The following is a 17,116-nucleotide window of genomic DNA, read 5'->3' on the forward strand; positions in this document are numbered from 1 at the left end:
TTGGCCAACCCATCTAATCTTCAGGACAGCCTCGGGACTGGGTACCACCCGGCTCAGGTGTGACAGGGTGGGTTGCTATGGAGACACAGACATGTGGCATCATGCAAGGAGGGCTTGATAAACACTTGCCACTGTCTCCCTCTCTTCCTTATGCCTGCTCTGGCTGCTCTCTGGGATATGGGACTTGTTCAGGCGCCCAGGTGTGTCTGACTCTTTGTGACCCCATGGACTGCAGCAAGCCAGGCTTCCCTGTCCTTCACCGTCTTCCGGAGCTTGCTCAAATTCATGTCCATTGAGTCAATGATGCCATCCAACCTTTGAGGGTGAACATTTTACTGCCCTTGGACTGTCATGAGATGTAAAGCAGAGAGATACGCAGAATGCTCAGAGTCTGAGGGTGATCAGTATCTTCAGTGGCCTCATCTGCGAAATGGGGTTTCTGACTCACGCTCTGCTGCTGTGATAAAGGCACAAGGAGACCGCCTGAGAAAGGGGCTCTGAGACAGCTGTAGCCTGTGCGTCTCTCCTTGATCTGGCTCAAGACCTTGAGTGACGTGGGCACTGTCAGGGCAGAAGTAACCTGCATGCAGTTAAGAGCATGCAGGGTCTGTAAAGATGGACTGGGCCCAAGGTCACACTGGAAAAGAGTGGCGCTGGGAGAGAGGGAGCAGGCACGCTGGCCTTCAGGTCCGGACATCTGCCCTCCTCTGACTCCGGATGCCCTTGACACGACACTGCATCTCCATCCAGGAGGATTCTAAGACGTGCCTGTCATTCCCAATGTGACTTTCTGGGTCAGAGCTGAAAATATCCCTTTTCCATAATAAGGTAAAACCTGACACTGTCCATTTTCTCTCTATGAAGGATCCTGTAGGCCAGAAATTGATTTTTAAAATGACAGAAATGAAGAAAAGCATACTTCCAGGGGGCACCCCACCACCATACCAAGGAGCTGAAAGGGAGCATCTGGGGAAAAATGTTTAACACCCTGGTTCTGCCATTTCATACCTGTGTGACCCGAACGAAACATCTACCTTCTCAGTGCCTTGGTTTTCTCATCTGTGAAATGGGAATGATAACCACAGCCACCTCTTAAGGTTGGGTGAGAAGTAAATGAAGTGACGTGGATGAAGTGCGTGTGGAGCAGATGCTGTCAGTGCCAAGGCCGTGCCCTCAGGGCAACAGCAATAATGACAAGCTGCTACTGCTACTATTACTGTGGTTGTTTAGACCTCAGGACCCTGGTCTCATCAGAAAGGGCTGGACAGAGGGGACACAGGCAGGGTGCACTTAAAGCAAAGAATAAAGACCACTGGAGCACCCCCTCGCCGAGACAGCAGAGAATAAAGGCCACTGGAGCACCCCTCGCCGAGACAGCAGAGAATAAAGGCCACTGGAGCACCCCTCGCCGAGACAGCAGAGCGGCAGAGGCCCCCTGCTTTGGGGGGCCTTTCACTTACCTGCAGTGAACCACTATGGGCCCGGCTTCCGGGGGGTTGAGGAACTTGACCTGGCGGACAAAGCCCAGGAGGCCGGTGGCGTAGCAGGGGACGCCGTGGTCGGGCCAGCTGGTGAAGTGGAAGAGCCGGAGCTCCCGGATCTCGTGGTAGCCTTTCTGAGGAGAGAACGGGCCTCTGTTCCTCCAGCTGCTGCCCCTCTCCCCGCCCTACCCAGCACCCACAGCGAACCCCGAGGCCACGAGCAGCCACATCCAGCCTCCCTGCTGTCCGGGAGAACAAGGCCCTCTGAGGGTTAATAGGTGTTGGAGGGATTCCACATCTGCCACATCCGGGAACTTGGGAGTACATACAGTAAAACTGACCGCTCCGCGGCAGGACTTCTCAGAGCCTGAGCTGCGCTAACGTATGCGCTGAATTCCCAAGGGCTCTGATAACACCCATGCTGTTTGCCCACAGGACCCTCTTTTGATAAATGTTTATGGGACTTGTATTCAGCAGAACAGATTCAGAAAGATGGCAGCCTCTGACTCCAAGTTCAAGCTGTTTCCAGGGGAACACGAGGCCTTTCGGTGTCAGAGGACTGGTGTTCTTCAGTTCTCCAGTCTTGTCTACCACAGTCTCCATGACTTTCAAAGTCAGAAAGGCAGACTTCTTCTGAACTAGATTCTTATTTGGGATGATAAAATGTGAAACAAAGCAAAGCAGAACTTCTCTGGCTGATGGGGACGGTGAGGCCTCACGTTCCCATCCTCCTCCTCCTCTCCCGCTTCAGGTTAAAGGGTGGTTCTCAACTAGTCCACAGACAAATGCCCCCCAACCGCCTTTCTCTACTTAGCAATCTCCTGCAGATAGTAGAGGTGCTGAAAAGGAAGGGTGTTTGATTGTCATTTTTCCAAGATAGTCAGAGTGGGTTATCTGTGCCCAGCCTTGTGTTAGGCACTAGGAAGGTGGAAATAAAACCATAGTCCCTATCCCTGGAACAGAGCATGGTGTAATGGGGGAGACAGGCCCCAAAGTGGACCTTTAATTCCATTAAAGTACAGAAAGGAGTGTGTAACCCCATTAGGGAGAGGAGAAATCAGAGAAGGCTTCCTGAAGGAGGGGGTGCCTGACCTGAGTCTTGAAACATATTAACAGTGAAAATATATAGCTGATGTTTATGAAGCATCAACTATGTGCCTGTTACTCTTCTGATGAGTTCAATGTATTCATTCATTTAATCCTCATATCATCATCTCTATTTTAGGGATGAGGGAAGTGGGGCTAAAGCAAGGTTAAGGAATGTGTCCAAAGTTGCACAACCAGTAAGCTGTAAAGTTACAATCTAAAGCCTGGCTGGCTGGCTCCACAGTCCGTCCTCCTAATGTTATGATACACTGAGGCCTGAGCGATACACAGCGAAGAGATGGAGGGATTCCGAGGCGAAGCAGCAGTTGGGGCAAAGGCCCAGGGACAGGACTGAGCCTAGTACCTGAACAGAATCACAAACAGCCCAGAGCAGCTCCAGAGGAGAGTGGAAGACAGGCAATGATGAGCAGCAGGGCCTAGGGAATGGGAGGTGGGGCAGGGGTTCGATCCTGAAAGGCTTTTTATTCCACTTTAAGACCTCCAGACTTTATCCTAGAGGCACTGGGGAGCCATAGTCGGACCTCATCCCAGAGGCACTGGGGAGCCGTGGGAAGGATTCCCAGGTGGTAGCACAGAAGGGGAAGGGCATCACCAGATGGGCACCTGGGGAGGATCACGGCAGCTGCTACGTGGAGGATGGGTATGGTTGGGTGAGTCAGGAGGCTGTGTAGAAGGCGCTGGTGCCCACCCAGATACTCCTTCCTGGGCCACTGCACCATCCCCAGCTCCCTTGACCTTGGCTGTGAACAGCTCACAGTTACCCCTGCTTCACAGAGTTGCCCTCAGCTGTACAGGAGCCATGCCCCTTGGGAGCAGGCGACAGGCAGCTGGCATTCAGTGACTAAGTGACTTGGTCAAGTTTGCCCAGGACTGAGGGGTTTCCCAGGGTATGGGACTTTCAGTGCTTCAGCCAGGTGGTCCTGGGGCAAACCAGGATGATGGTTTACCCTCGTGGATATGCAGTGGAGTTAGGCTTAGTGTACAGTTCTCAAAGCATTGACATCCCAATGCTTTTGCATCCTCAGTCCTGTGGCCACTTGGATCATCAATATTGGTGTTTTTATAAAATGGCAACTATGGTTTTGACAACTAAAATGATTCCAGACACTGGTGGGACGGAGTTACCCCCAGTTGAGAAGCACATGTCAAGATTTTCTTTCCCCTCCAGACTCTGCATGAGTCTCCCCCTGCCTGGGATAATATTCCTCCTGCTCTTCCCTTGGCTGGCTCGTTCTCATCCTTCATTGTCTGCTTAAATGCCTTTGCTTTTGGGAAGCCCTCTCTGGTCACCTCATCCTCCCGTGGATTTGTGTTTCCCCCCTTGGCATGTTTCCTCTGTGACTTTTATTGCTATATGTCCTTATTCTATTCCTTAATCTAGTGAATTCCATTTGTCCTTCCTACTAGCGGTGAGATCCTTTGGAGCAGGGTCCACATCTATGCTGACTCCTGATCTCCCCCTGGTGCCCAGTACAGGATGGGGGCAGAGCAGCCCCTCGGTCACCACGAGTCCTGAATGAGCAAACAAGCTGGCTGGTGTGGGGGCAGGCTGTGCACAGCTGCAGGGCCACTCACCTTCTGGACGGTGAAGGTGCGGATGACGTACTCCGCCAGGGGCTCTGTTTCGATCAGGGTGACTTTAATGTCTCCATAGACCTCCGTGTCATCGGGCCAGTAGCGCACGCACTTCACCTGCAGGAAAGGACAGGGACAGTACGAGTGAGTGGATGCCAAGTATGAGCGGCCGTCTCATCTGGCCTTCCCGTCATAATAAACTCAAGGGCAACCTCAGTGGACTTGCAGTCAAGGGACTCCCAGCTGGCCAAGTGAAACTGTTAAGTTGCTCAGTCATGTCCGAGTCTTTGTGATCCCATGGACTGCAGCCTGCCAGGCTCCTCTATCCATAGGATTTTCCAGGCAAGAATACTGGAGTTGGTTGCCATGCCCTTCTCCAGGGGATCTTCCTGACCAGGGATCGAACCTGTCTCCTGCATTGCAGGCAGATTCCTTACCAACTGAGCCACCAGGGAGTCCCTCCCAGCTGGCCAGGGAGGGCTGGGGAGGGGCAAAATGCACAGGGACAAGCTGGCTACTGGAAGAGCCGGAGGTGTGGGGAATAAATGGGGTACCTTCCTTGGCAGAGTTCCTGGTACTTTTCAAACCCATGATCACACTAAGAGATCAACTAGGTCTGGGCAAGCCCTCCCCATGGTACAGGTGAGCATCACACTCAAACTGGGAGGTTTGGTGACTCGTCCAAAGTCACGTGGCCAGTTTTCTGCCCTTGGCAGAGCCCTCTTTCTGTGATAGGCTGGGGCAGCTGAGTAATATCAGCAGAGATGAAAATAAAAGGTGGGAATTAGTGCAGAGGTGGAAGCGGACGTGGCTGGGAGAGGGACGTTAACATGAGGTGGGGCTTGTGGGCCTTAAGGAGAAAGGCTCGTGGCTGGGCAAAGGAAGGCAGGTGCTGGGCTCTGAAGGAAGACATTTGCCACTGCTCTCTGCCCCGCGCGTGGGTGCAGGCGCTGTGAACAAGCGACTCCCACACCTGGCTGCGAGTCACATGCCGCGGGAGGAGAAAGAGATGGTTTTCCCCTTAAAAGAACAAAAGTATTACCATTCCAGGGGACGCCGCGCGGCCCAGAGTGGCATTTCCCACAGTGTGTCCCGCTGGGTGCTGATAGGTGTTAGGTAAAAAAAAAAAAAAAAAAAAAAGAAACAAAAACAAACAAAAACAGGTTTTGTGGTCAAATGAGTTTGGGAAATGCTGGATTAAACAAAGTTAAATAGGCCGCTTTTGCTACAGGACTGCTCAGCTGCTTGAATGTGCTAACGCTAACATCTTTGCACTTTCTCCGAAAGGGGCGAAGAGTCCACAGCATTTCCCAAACGTATTTAACCATGGAACCCTCTGCTAGCTAAGCATCCTGCAGACGAGCAGCCCATGGAACCCACTTAGGGAAATGCTGGTTTAGTGCCACAGGGTGTGGAGGCAAATGGACGCACTGTTTGTTCTAACGCTGTGAAGCTGTGAGGCTTCCAGGAAGTCCTGAGACCTCCCTGAGCCTCAGCTTCCTGTGATGAAAACGGTAGCTAACACTGTCTAATGGCTTTTACCCTCTCTGGCCCTGCTGACTAAGTCTTCTATGAATGCTTTACACAGATTACTTTAATGACTGGTCACCATACTCTGATGAAGTAGATATCATTAGCCCTATTCGTTTTACAGATGAGGAATCGGAAGCAGAGGGAACCCAAGAAAATGGCTCAGGATCAACTGTCAGTAAGGGTGGGGGAGCCAGGACGCAAAGCCAGGCCATCTGAATAATGACCAGGAACATCGTCCCGGACGTCTGCTGGGAGGGTGAAGTGACACAATGCATATCCCGTGTCTGGCAGAGAACTCAGCTCCTTCTCGGAACTCCGTGAAGAGAGGGCTCTCCTGTCCCTTCCCCCAATCAAATCAGACTCATAATCAAGGGAATCTGTCTCCAGTGGGGACATCTGTAGAACAGGCTAGAATGTGCCCCCGAATTCTTAAATCCTGGGCTGGATGTGTGGTCCACAGTAGCTGCTCCCTGGGCCAGAGTCCCTGGGGAGCGGTCTTGATCATGACCTCTACAATGAGAGTCAATAGTCAAGAGACAGTGGCTAGGTTCTGTCTAAATGACTTTATGGCAGTTACTCCACCCTTTGGGGTCTGTTCCCTCATCTGTAAAACTGGGGAATGGACTCAATAAGAGTGGGCTCAAGAACAAAGTCTCTTCTGGCCCTAAACTCCTGTTAGGTCATGAGATGTCCACAGCCGTGAATTACAACTGACAGCCCAGATCCTCCCCCTGCCCATTATCTTGGAGGCTGGGACTCCTTTAATTTTACTGGATTATCTGGTTCTTTCCAAAACACAAACTTACCTGCGCACTCTTTATTTATTTATTTATTTTTTTGCACACTCTTTAGTTAGCGCATGTGATAAGTAAAGAGCCCTCCTTAATTCTAGCGTCTGTGCACCCTGCCTTTAAACCCAGCAGCCCACCCACACCACATCAAGTAGATGAAAGCGAACTGGCAAGAGCAGTCCCATTTTTAAGCCCTAGGAGTCGCTAAGGACCACAGAGGAGAGAGTCAAGTTGAACAGAGTGAGAGACCAAGGTCTGGACCCTGAAGAATGTCAAAGCTTCGAGGAACAGAGGGTCAGATGCTGCTGAGAGACTGAATGCCATGAGAAGAGGCATGAATGTGTCGACATGAAGGATGCTGGGGACACTGACTGATGCTGGGATGGAGGAAACAGCTATTGGAGTGGGTGGAAGAGAACGGAAGTGAAGAAGCAGAACCTGTGTGTGGGTCTTCAGGGTTGGGCGGAAAAGCAGGGACAAGAGGAAGGAGTTTTGTTTGCCTGTTTTCCATTTTTAAGGGGGAAGGTACTCAGGATGTTTGCATGCAGAGGAAAATGATCTAGCAATGGGAAAGAAATACTTTCCGAGTGAGAGGGGAAGGATGAGAAATTTTTGAGTGGAATCTGTGATTCAGGGCACTGGGATTTATCATATGAGGCTGGGCCGTAAGAAAGAGCCAATAGTCTACCATTGAAGGTCAACAGAAACAGCCAGGTCCAGCCCAATAATAGAGGGGAAGAATGAGAAGATGGTTGTAGACATGAGTAGAATGCAGCTTTGCAGTGTGAAGATGAGAGTTCACATCTGATGGCTGTGATTTCCTCAGTCTACGAGATGATGGCATCAGCAGAGTGTGAGGGTGGGGAAAGGGGTGGGGGTGGGGTTTGAAGGGTAGAGACCTTTATTCCTCGAGTGTGAACAGGAGGGAGGGTTTCTCCCTCGTAGGGGCCATGAGGGTGAAATGCAAACGAGAGGCGCTTGGAACAGAGAGATGCTGGGCAGTGGCTCGCCAGCCAGCATCCTCTATCCAGGCACCCATGGGAGGGGCTTACCCTGCCCACTTCCACGAGGTTTGTGACCATGACGATGCTGGCCGAGTTCTCCTGCCAGATCATTCTCCAGAAGTCCTTTACGGTCTCCTGCATGGGACCTGCCAACAGAGAACGGGACAGGGTCAAAGGCTGAAACTGCCAGGAAACAGACAAGAGGCTTGTCCCTTGTGGCTGGTCAGTGAAGGCTCCGGATGGGTGAATAACAGTGAGGTCAGCCTTCCCTGTCGGACACCCAAGTAGTTGAAACTGGGGCATGAGAACAGCCGCGCTCCAACGTGCAGGGTCTGCATGTCCGCAGCTTCTCCTCTTCACTGTCCTCCTGCTCAGACTCCTCCCAGAGGCTCCACTTTCCCACCAACCCACCATCTTGTATTCGGGGTAAATAACATAGCTTAAGGGAATTTTCAAAAATTGGGCTCTAGATCCTCAGTGAGAGATGGGAAGGAAATTGAGGTGAGGGTGGGGTTAGAGGGCAGAAGAGCCACCAGGAGTCAGATGCTGAGAACACAAACGGAAGAGGCCCAGTTCTCAGCTTGACAAATGCATCTGCCTGGAGCCTGGGCAGAAAGCAGGGCAAAAAAGAAAAAAGAAATGGGAGATAGGATCTGAGAGTCCAAAGCAATTTCCTTGGAAATTTCTCTTTTAATGTCCTGGGCCTTCATTGTTTTTAAAATTATAAGAGTAATACATCCTTTTGATACAAAATTTGGAATGCCATTTCTCTATATAAATATGTATGTATGTATTTATTATAAGAAGCATTATACCTACTACATGTATTTCTCCATGCCCTTAAAAATTCTTACCATGAAATTTGTCATAGCTGCATAATTTTCCATAATATAGAAGTTTCACAATTTAACTAATCTAACATTTGTTGGGCGCTGAAGATTTTTCACTTGTTTTCCTAGTAGATAACACTATGAAGGGTAGGTATCTTTATATATGTCATTGCCCACATATATAATCACCCACAGGATTTCCTCCCAGAACAGTTTGAGAGGGAGAGTAATTTTTAGATCTGATAACACCCTAGTAAGTTGCTTTCGAGGAGAGTCGGCATCCTGTCTCTTCCAGGTGTACAGCCATTGAGGAGATAAGGCACCATCAGCTCCAGTTGGGGATGCTGGGTATTGATGGCATGTGCCTGAGGCCAGTGCTTTTGGTCCAATCTCTCTTGACCATTTCCCAGTGATACCTCCCTCCTTTCTCCCTTACATCCCTCCCCCACTTCCACTGCTGAACCTGTCACCTCCTTCCTTCCCAAACAAACAAATGGGCAAACTAAAGGCCTCTGGAGCCTCTACAGCCCTGCTCCTATGTAACGTCTTGGCTGGTGGAAGCTTATTCCACTTCCCCCATGTAAGGCAAGGGCCCTTTCAGCTCTTACCTTGAGTTGCGATGTAGTGCCGAGGTCGATGGTACCCCTGGATGAGAAGAGAAAAGCACAGTGAAGGGCCTCTAGTCTAAGCTTGCAAATGGCCCAGTACTAATAGTTATCCTTTCCAAGGCTTGGTTTCCTTATAAACAAAATAAGGCTAGCATTAGACATTTCCCAGACAAGTGGCGAAGATTAAATATGCTAATGCACATAAAGTGCTGAGTCAACTGCTAAATGTTAGCTGTTCTTATGGTTCCTTGAGAGGGGCCCCAAACAGGCTTGCCTTGGAGCCATGGACTGGGAGCCAAGATTGGATGGGCATCAGTTGTGGCCAGGCACACCCAGAAAGAGGTGGAGAAGGAATTTTCAGGTTTCTGTGGGACATCACCCACCACCAAGCCTTTCCCGAGCCATGATTCCATGCAGAACACTGGGCAAGGCCCCAGAGGGCACCAGAGAGAAAACAACAATTGCACTGCTGACCCCTTGCGTGAGTAACAATTAGAAAAAGAGAGCTGGGAAGGCTGCCGCACTGCCTGTCTGCCACAGGGCTGGGCTTGGAACGGAGGCTCCTTTCACGGAGAGGGCCCCAGGTGGGTGTGACCCAGAGACTGACAAAGCCATTCTCTAATTCAGAGATATTTTCCTGTACATTTCAGGGTCTTCAGTAGACCCTGCTGGGCTCTGATGCGGGGTTACTCTGGTGCCTCATCAGCCTAATCATTGGGGAGAGGTTGAGGATTACTTTCTCTTCTGTCTGGGCATGGACTACATGGAGGGTCCCTTTTCTTGGTGCAGAGAGGAAATGTATCGTATGGGGTAGAAGTTCAAGTTTTGGAGACAGATCTGTATTTAATACATGACATTGAACATAATCAGTAATAACTGAATGACTAAATGAGTAAACGAATGAATGGGTATGTCTAACAGATATAGATGCCAAATACGGAGCCTGTTGGTGGAAAGTTGTTGGAAAGTCCTGAAATTCTGCTTTTAATCTCAGGAGAACACAAGTCATAAAGTTTAATGAACAAATAAACTGTCAGTCTCAACCCAAGGCCAGCGTCATGGCTACAATGGTTGGATTAACCACCAGGAATCAATCCGCCCACCTAGACTCTTTGTATGAGTGGTCCTATCTTCTTAGGAAGGTTGTCAGCTTCTTGGGGACAAACACTGCCTCCTAAGTTTTAAAAAATTGTTCGTGGAGCCTAGTACAGTGTGAAACCCAGAGTGAATGCCCAATAAACAAGCTCTTGAGAGAGACCAACCAGGATGGCGGCATATAATTATTACAGAAATGCAAATCAACACCTCACACCAGTCAGAATGGTCTACACTTAAAAAAATCTACAAGTAACACATGCTAGAGAGGGTGTGGAGAAAAGGAAACAGTCCCACACTGTTGATGGGAATGTAAACTGGAGCAAGCCACTGTGGAGAACAGTATGGAGGTTCCTCAAAAAACTAAAAATAGAGTTGCCATATGATCCAGCAATCCCACACCTGGACACATATACAGACAAAGCTATAATTCAAAGAGACACATGTACCCTGTGTTCATAACAGCACTATTTACAATAGCCAAGACATGGAAACAATGTCTGTGGACAGATGAACGGATAAAAAAAATGGGGTATATTTAGACAATGGAATACCCCTTAGCCATACAAAAGAACAAAATAATGCCATTTGCAGCAACTTTGATGGATCTAGAGATTATCATACTAAGTGAAGTCAGTGAAGGTTGCTCAGTCTTGTCTGGTTCTTTGCGACCCCATGGACTATACAGTCCGTGGAGTTCTCCAGGCCAGAATACTGGAGTGGGTAGCCATACCCTTCTCCAGGGGATCTTCCCAACCCAGGGATTGAACCCAGGTCTCCCTCGTTGCAGGCGGATTCTTTACCAGCTGAGCCACAAGGGAGGCCTGAAGTAAGTCAGAGAGAGACTAATACTATATGATGTCACGTATGTGGAATCCAAAATAGATACAAACCAACACATCTACAAGACAGAAACAGACTCACAGACACAGAGAACAGACCTGTAGTTGCCAAGGGGGAGGGCGTGCGGGAAGGATGGACTGGGAGAGTGGGCTCAGCAGATGCAAACTTTTCTTTATGTATATAGAAACAACAAGGTCCTACTGTATAGGAGGCGCTCGTGGCAGAGAATCTGACTGCCAGTGCGGGAGATGCAGGAGAGGCGGGTTTGATCCCTGGGTCAGGAAGACCCCCTGGAGAAGGAGATGGCACCCCACTCCACTATTCTTGGCTGGAAAATTCCATGGGCAGAGGAACCCGGCTGCTGCAGCCCATGGGGCACACATACACACTGTAGAACACAGGGAACTACATTCAATACCCTGTGACCAACTATAATGGAGAATAATATGAAAGAACATAAAGAGCTGTACAACTGAGTCACTGTGCTGTGCAGCAGAAATGAACACCAACGCAGTAACTTCAATAAAATAAATGGTTAAAACAGAAAGAAAAGCAGCATAGCATGGTGGTTATGTGCTGACTCTGAATTTAATAGCCTGGGTGTGAATCCTGGCTCTGTTCCTTACAGGCTGTGTGGTCTGGGGCAGGTTACTTAACCTCCTGGGCCTTAATTGATTTTTGCTGTTAAACGGGGATAACAGCATTTACATTATAGCCTTGTGGTTAGGATTAAGTGAGTTAATAGATGGCCGTTACCATGTGTCAGGCAGTAGTCTAAAGTTTAACATATACGCCCTTGCTATTATTATTTTACTGTGTATCTGGAAAGCATTTATCGAGTGCCTACCACGATTCAAAGTCTGCGTTGGCCGTGAGGGATTCTGAGATTCTTCTGATCATTCCCTTCTCTCTGCTCTCCCTCCAGATGTAGTAACTGAGGCCCTCTCTGAGCTGTGAGAGGTGGGGAGGACAATCAGAGGCAGAGAGCTCTGTTCCTCCCAGTCAAGACCGCCCGTGCTCTTCAGGATCACAGGAGAAACAGATTCTGGGAGTTTTCCCAGAGTAAGTCTGGGACTAGAAAATAGTACCCTGGAGTGTGGAAAGACGGGGTCTCTCAAGTCCATGGTCTTCTGTCATCCCCACCATCATTTCTTCTTCCAGCCCTCGTCCTCCCTGATCTGGGCCAAGGCCTCACGCTGGCCTCCCTGCCTCCTACCTTCCCGTCTGGTCCCACAGCCCGTCTGCTTCCTGCCAGGGTAAACGTCCCAATGCCCACCTGATTATTATTATTGTTATTATTTCTCCACTTAAGCCTGCAGTGGCTCCCTGCTGCCTATATAATAACGTCCAGGTGCTTTAGCGTGGGACTGATCACCTGTCTCCATCCTTGTCTCCAGACTCATTCCCAGCTGACCCTCTTGAGGCCCTTCCAGGTACCCTACGTCCCCAGCTTCCCACACTGCACTTCAAATGAATTCTCCTCCTGAGCTGTCCTGCAGGGCTTGGGAGATGCCCAATCAACACCCTTATAATGTATGTTACAGTAAGTATTTTTTTTTTAATACTTTCTCTTTCTGGGCCATTGGATAGGCTACCCAGAGCTGGGTGCAGCTTTTTCAGCAAAGGATGGTTGTGGCATACATGCATGAACACGTCTTTTGAGGTGAGCTTGGGGCACTCCTTTAATGCCCCGGTTGGCAGACAAAAGGCAAAAGACAAAATGCATGGAATCTGGACGATTCCAACGCGCTTCCCTGGTGGCTCAGATGGTAAACAATCCGCCTGCAATGCAGGAGACCTGGGTTTGATCCCTGGGTCAGAAAAACCCCCTGGAGAAGGGAAAGGCTGTGCACTCCAGTATTCTTGCCTGGAGAATTCCAAGGACAGAGGATCCCGGCGGGCCACAGTCCATGTGGTTGGCAAAAGGATCGGACACGACTGAGCGACTAACACTCTCACTTCACTCACAACGCACTTCAACATCAATGGGATGGAATTCTGAGCAAGGCATTCACTTCAGTTGTGGAGGTTCCATGACTTGGGTTCGCTATTTTGTTCGTTTGGTCACTCGGTCCTTCAATATTCAATCAACAGGTATTAACTGAGCATCTACTACTCGGTATAAGGCCCTAGAGATACAAAAGTGGACCAGATGAATATGGGCTCAGGTTCTAAGCAGCTTGTAGACGTCAACAAGTTGAGATAAGGGCCACTGAGGAAAAGATCTAGGGCTCTGGGGAGCCCCGCCGGGGAGTGGACTCAACTAAGGAGGCCAGAGAAGTGTTCTCTGTGAGCTCACTGCGGTTGAATGGACCTCTTAAGCCTGGTTTGCCCATCCCAACACCCCTGTGGTTCCCATTTCATCCCTGAAGCAATATTCTTAGCTTTCCTCCCACTCTCCCCACGCTTGCTGGCTGTCATGTTTCCATCCACAGGCCTTAGCGCTGGCCCTTCCCTGGGACTGCGTCAGCTGTGTCTGTCCCCACATAACTCAGGGGTTTGCTCTCCCCTCCCATCCAGGCTTCTGCTGGGACAGCAGTCACGTCCACTGACAGTCCATCCTGACACCTTTTTCGTTTTTTTTTTGGGGGGGGGAGTGCTTTCTCTGCTTTACTTGTCTTCAGGGCACTTAACACCAAAGTCTTTGTTTATTTACATGCTTCCCGTCTGTTTGCCTGGTTGAATGAGAGCTCCAGCAGGGCAGGGCTGGAATGGGCTGGCTCGTGGCTGTGTCCCCAGCGTGGAGAAGTCTGCCTTGGCCACCACCTTGATAAATGCATATGGAACGAACGCCTGCCTGCTGCGGGCCTGTCCACACATGGCGCCCGAGTCCAGAGAGCCTCTCTGGCTCCTGGAACCCATATGGTCCCCTGAAAGAAAACATGCCAATGACCAGACTCTAGCAATTGGAGATAAAAGGAAACGGACTGCTCATTCGGGGCTCCTCCGGGCATCTGCCAAGAGCTGGTACAGAAACTTCCTAACCTTAAAAGAACTTTGAGTTCATTGAAGTCCCACCTACACAGCACACAGATCAACCGCAAACCTGCCTGGGCCTGCCTCCATCTGTCTGTGAGCAATGGGAAAGAGGTTTGCATCCAAAATGCATTTATCTCACTCTGTACTCATGCATCTGTTACTTACCGGGGACCCAGATATGATATTTATTTCCAGATTGGTAATTTATAACAGATTCAAGTGGCCAGTGCATCCTCGGGTGTGAGACAGGCCTGCCAGTGGGATGACACCGGAACTGTGGCGTCTGGAGGCCTAGGCAGGGCTGGCCCTTTCAGCTCATTATCCAGATGGAGTTGTTTTAATGCATTGTCAAGATCCAACTGGATAAATGATTCCAGCATGGGCAGTCAGCCCTTTGGAGGGCTGCATTTCTGGCTGGGTGGAAACTCGGGCCAAGGGGTGAGCCCGATAGCTACCTAGGGCGAATCCTGCCAGGCATCCCCATAGCGACCCTGGGAATCGCGACTCTGCTGGAGTATAGAGTAGGCCCACACACCTGGGGCAGTCCCCCCCAACCCTGAACTGCTAGCACTGTGCTGGAAGCCCATGCTTGGTGTCTTCTCTGTCCCTCCACTGACCCTCTGTTCCCTTCCATGACTTGCTCGTGACAGAGGCTGTGTCTATCTAGACCTCTACGGAAGCTCCAGACCCAGCTCCTGACCACACCCAGGCCCTTTGTTAGCCAGCGTCCAGGGCAGGGGGATCTAGGGACCACACCAGGCATTTCAGACAGAGGGAATTCAGTGCAGGGAACTGGTTATACAGGTGATGGTGGAGCTCAGATGCAAAACAGAGAACAGTGGGCCGCCCAGAGATCGGCAATAGCAAGAGGCTATGGCCACCCCTAGAACCAGCAGGTATAATGGGAGCCGGAGAAGCCACCAGAGCCCAGGAGCTGGGGCCACCTTGTTGAGGCTGGACCACCCTGGTGGTCCTGGTGGATGAAGCTGGAGCCACTGCTGGAGCTGCCACCCCAGGAAGCAAAAGAGGTGGAGAAATACGATGGTTTCTCCCTTCCTCTCACCCTCCTGTCTCCCATGGCACGTTCCTTAAAGGGGTCAGCTCTCTCTCCTCTCTGTAACCCACGCCTCCCCCCCACCGACCTCCCTCTGCCCACATACACACCAGCAATGCAAAGCAGAACGGGGAAAGACATGGAATATATCAGAGGGCAAAAGGTAAATGTCTAAGGTGAGGCTTAATGCATATTTGTTGAATCAGTGAATTATCTGGCTCAGCTTAGATTATGGGAAATTCTAAAGCCTGCCGCAGTACCGTATCGCTTGTCTATAAAAACACCTGGGAGTCAGAAGGGCCCGGACGAACTCTGAGCCTTTCGTCAAGGTTCCTGGGCCTCCCAGCTGAGGCCCTGGGAAGCCTGGCTTGCATCAGTCCTGCTGGGATGTCTCTCTGGCCCCAGTGACCACACTTCCCTTTTACAAACTCGCTCACTTCCATGTACACCTGTCTCGGTTCCTGTTGTATTTAGTCCCTTCCTCCATGTTCTCTGAAACACTGAAGCGGCCCCTTTCCTAATTGGGGGTCTTAATCCCAGACCCTCTTCTCTCTCATCTGCCTCAACCTCAGTAAAAGATAAGCCATCCCACAGCTCAGCTTTGAACTGGTCACATCCTTGATCAAACACTTTCCACAGCTTCCTCTTGCCTACAAAATAAAGTCCGACTTCCCATGTTTGATCACAAACCATCCATGATCCGGCGCCAACCTTATTTTTCTCTATTCTCATTACAGAGTCTCTGCTCCCCTCACACTTTGCTGTGCCATATCCTCTGCCACATCGCAGCTTGTGCAGTGCTTTGGCCAGAGGCCCATCTCCCCCGTCTTTGATTTTAAATTCTACCTGTGCTTAAAGCTTTGGTTCACATCTCACTTCGCATTCCTGATGGAAGGGTGACTTTCCCCTCCACCTCTGAATCCCTGAGGCATTTTATCTGAACTTGTGACACCCACTTTCTGGTTTGCCCTGGAATTATTGATGTGCACAGCTTATCTTCCCGCTAAGGTTTTAGAAGGTAGAGACCATGGCATTTTTAGCTTTCTGGTTCCCAAAGCATCCAACTCTGAAATTTTCATTACATAAACGGCTGTACCTTCAAATGAATGAATGAATAGGCAAACACACACACAGACAAACAAGAATTAACGGGACTTCCCTGAGGTATAGCAGTTAAGAATTCATCTGTTAAAGCAGGGGACACAGGTTTGATATCTGGTCTGGGAACATTCCACATGCCATGGGCAAGTAAGTCTCTGCATCACAGCTACTGAAGCCTGTGAGCCCTACAGCCTGGGCTCTGCAACAAGAGTCACTGCAGTGAGAAACCCCCGAACCACAGCTAGAGAGTAGCCCCTGCTTGCTGCATCTACAGAAAGCCTCTGCACAGCAACAAAGATCCAGTACAGCAAACAAATACATAAATAAAATTTTTTTTAAAATTGAAGAATTAATGGGCGAATGCACAAGGCTGTCAGCCCTGGGCTCCACAGAGCAGACCACTCTAGCCAGCCTGAAAATGGGTACATCTTAAGACGGATAATCAACTTGGGTTACAAGAGTCACAGGGAGGAGCCAGACCCTGTGGACTTGCTCTAGGAGGGCCACTGTCTAGGGGACTGGCTGGGGGGAGAGTCACAGATTTGAGTCTGCTGCAGCCCACCCAGAATCCAGCCCCCCAGCCCCGCGGAGAGCCTCACATCGATGTAGTTGGCGTTGATATAGTCGGAGTGTGGGTCTCCATCCAGCACCAGCAGTCTCACTCGAGAATGGTCATCTGCAGAGAGAGCAGAAAACCAGGGGGTGAGTGATCCAAGGGCTTCGGGCAAGGAGCCAGCCCTGCCTGCTTTAGAGCTACCATCTATCTATCAGCACACACCAGGCATCATGCCAGTGACACACATTCTCCTGGAACCCCTGGCATCACCCTCAGTTATCATCCCCATTTACAGATGAGGAAGTTGAGGCTCAGGGAGATTACTCTGCCGTACAAAGGGCCTGTATATGCTCCTCTTTTTTCCCACCTGCCCTTCTGGTTCTGGTTTTGTCATTACTTACTAGGGAGAGTCACCTGTCTCTTTAAATCTTAGAGATTTTGTCATTAAAAGCAGGTAGAGATGCCTTCTGCAGAGGACAATGCAAGAAAGACCACATGAAAACACTCTGCAAGTGTCTCGGGAAGTGAGATCAGGATTAAAATGCTCCATTTTCATGCT

General features: G+C 50.0%; 1 protein-coding gene across 5 annotated transcripts in view; it reads right to left on the reverse strand.

The window, feature by feature from the left end:
- Window positions 1–17,116, reverse strand: part of PTPRT (protein tyrosine phosphatase receptor type T) — a 594,083-nt gene that overhangs the window by 38,595 nt on the left and 538,372 nt on the right. For 4 of the 5 annotated variants that reach the window (XM_061437619.1, XM_061437621.1, XM_061437620.1 and 1 more), the window contains 6 exons: window positions 16,601–16,677; window positions 8,930–8,966; window positions 7,540–7,637; window positions 5,206–5,265; window positions 4,164–4,280; window positions 1,461–1,615 (listed from right to left, as the gene is read on the reverse strand). In XM_061437619.1, coding sequence (XP_061293603.1) covers window positions 1,461–1,615; window positions 4,164–4,280; window positions 5,206–5,265; window positions 7,540–7,637; window positions 8,930–8,966; window positions 16,601–16,677 — 544 coding nt within the window. The remainder of the gene's footprint in view (window positions 1–1,460; window positions 1,616–4,163; window positions 4,281–5,205; window positions 5,266–7,539; window positions 7,638–8,929; window positions 8,967–16,600; window positions 16,678–17,116) is intronic. The other variant, XM_061437623.1, reaches the window with a different exon arrangement.

Source organism: Bos javanicus, chromosome 13, assembly GCF_032452875.1.
Source record: "Bos javanicus breed banteng chromosome 13, ARS-OSU_banteng_1.0, whole genome shotgun sequence".
NCBI classification, from domain to species: domain Eukaryota; kingdom Metazoa; phylum Chordata; class Mammalia; order Artiodactyla; family Bovidae; genus Bos; species Bos javanicus.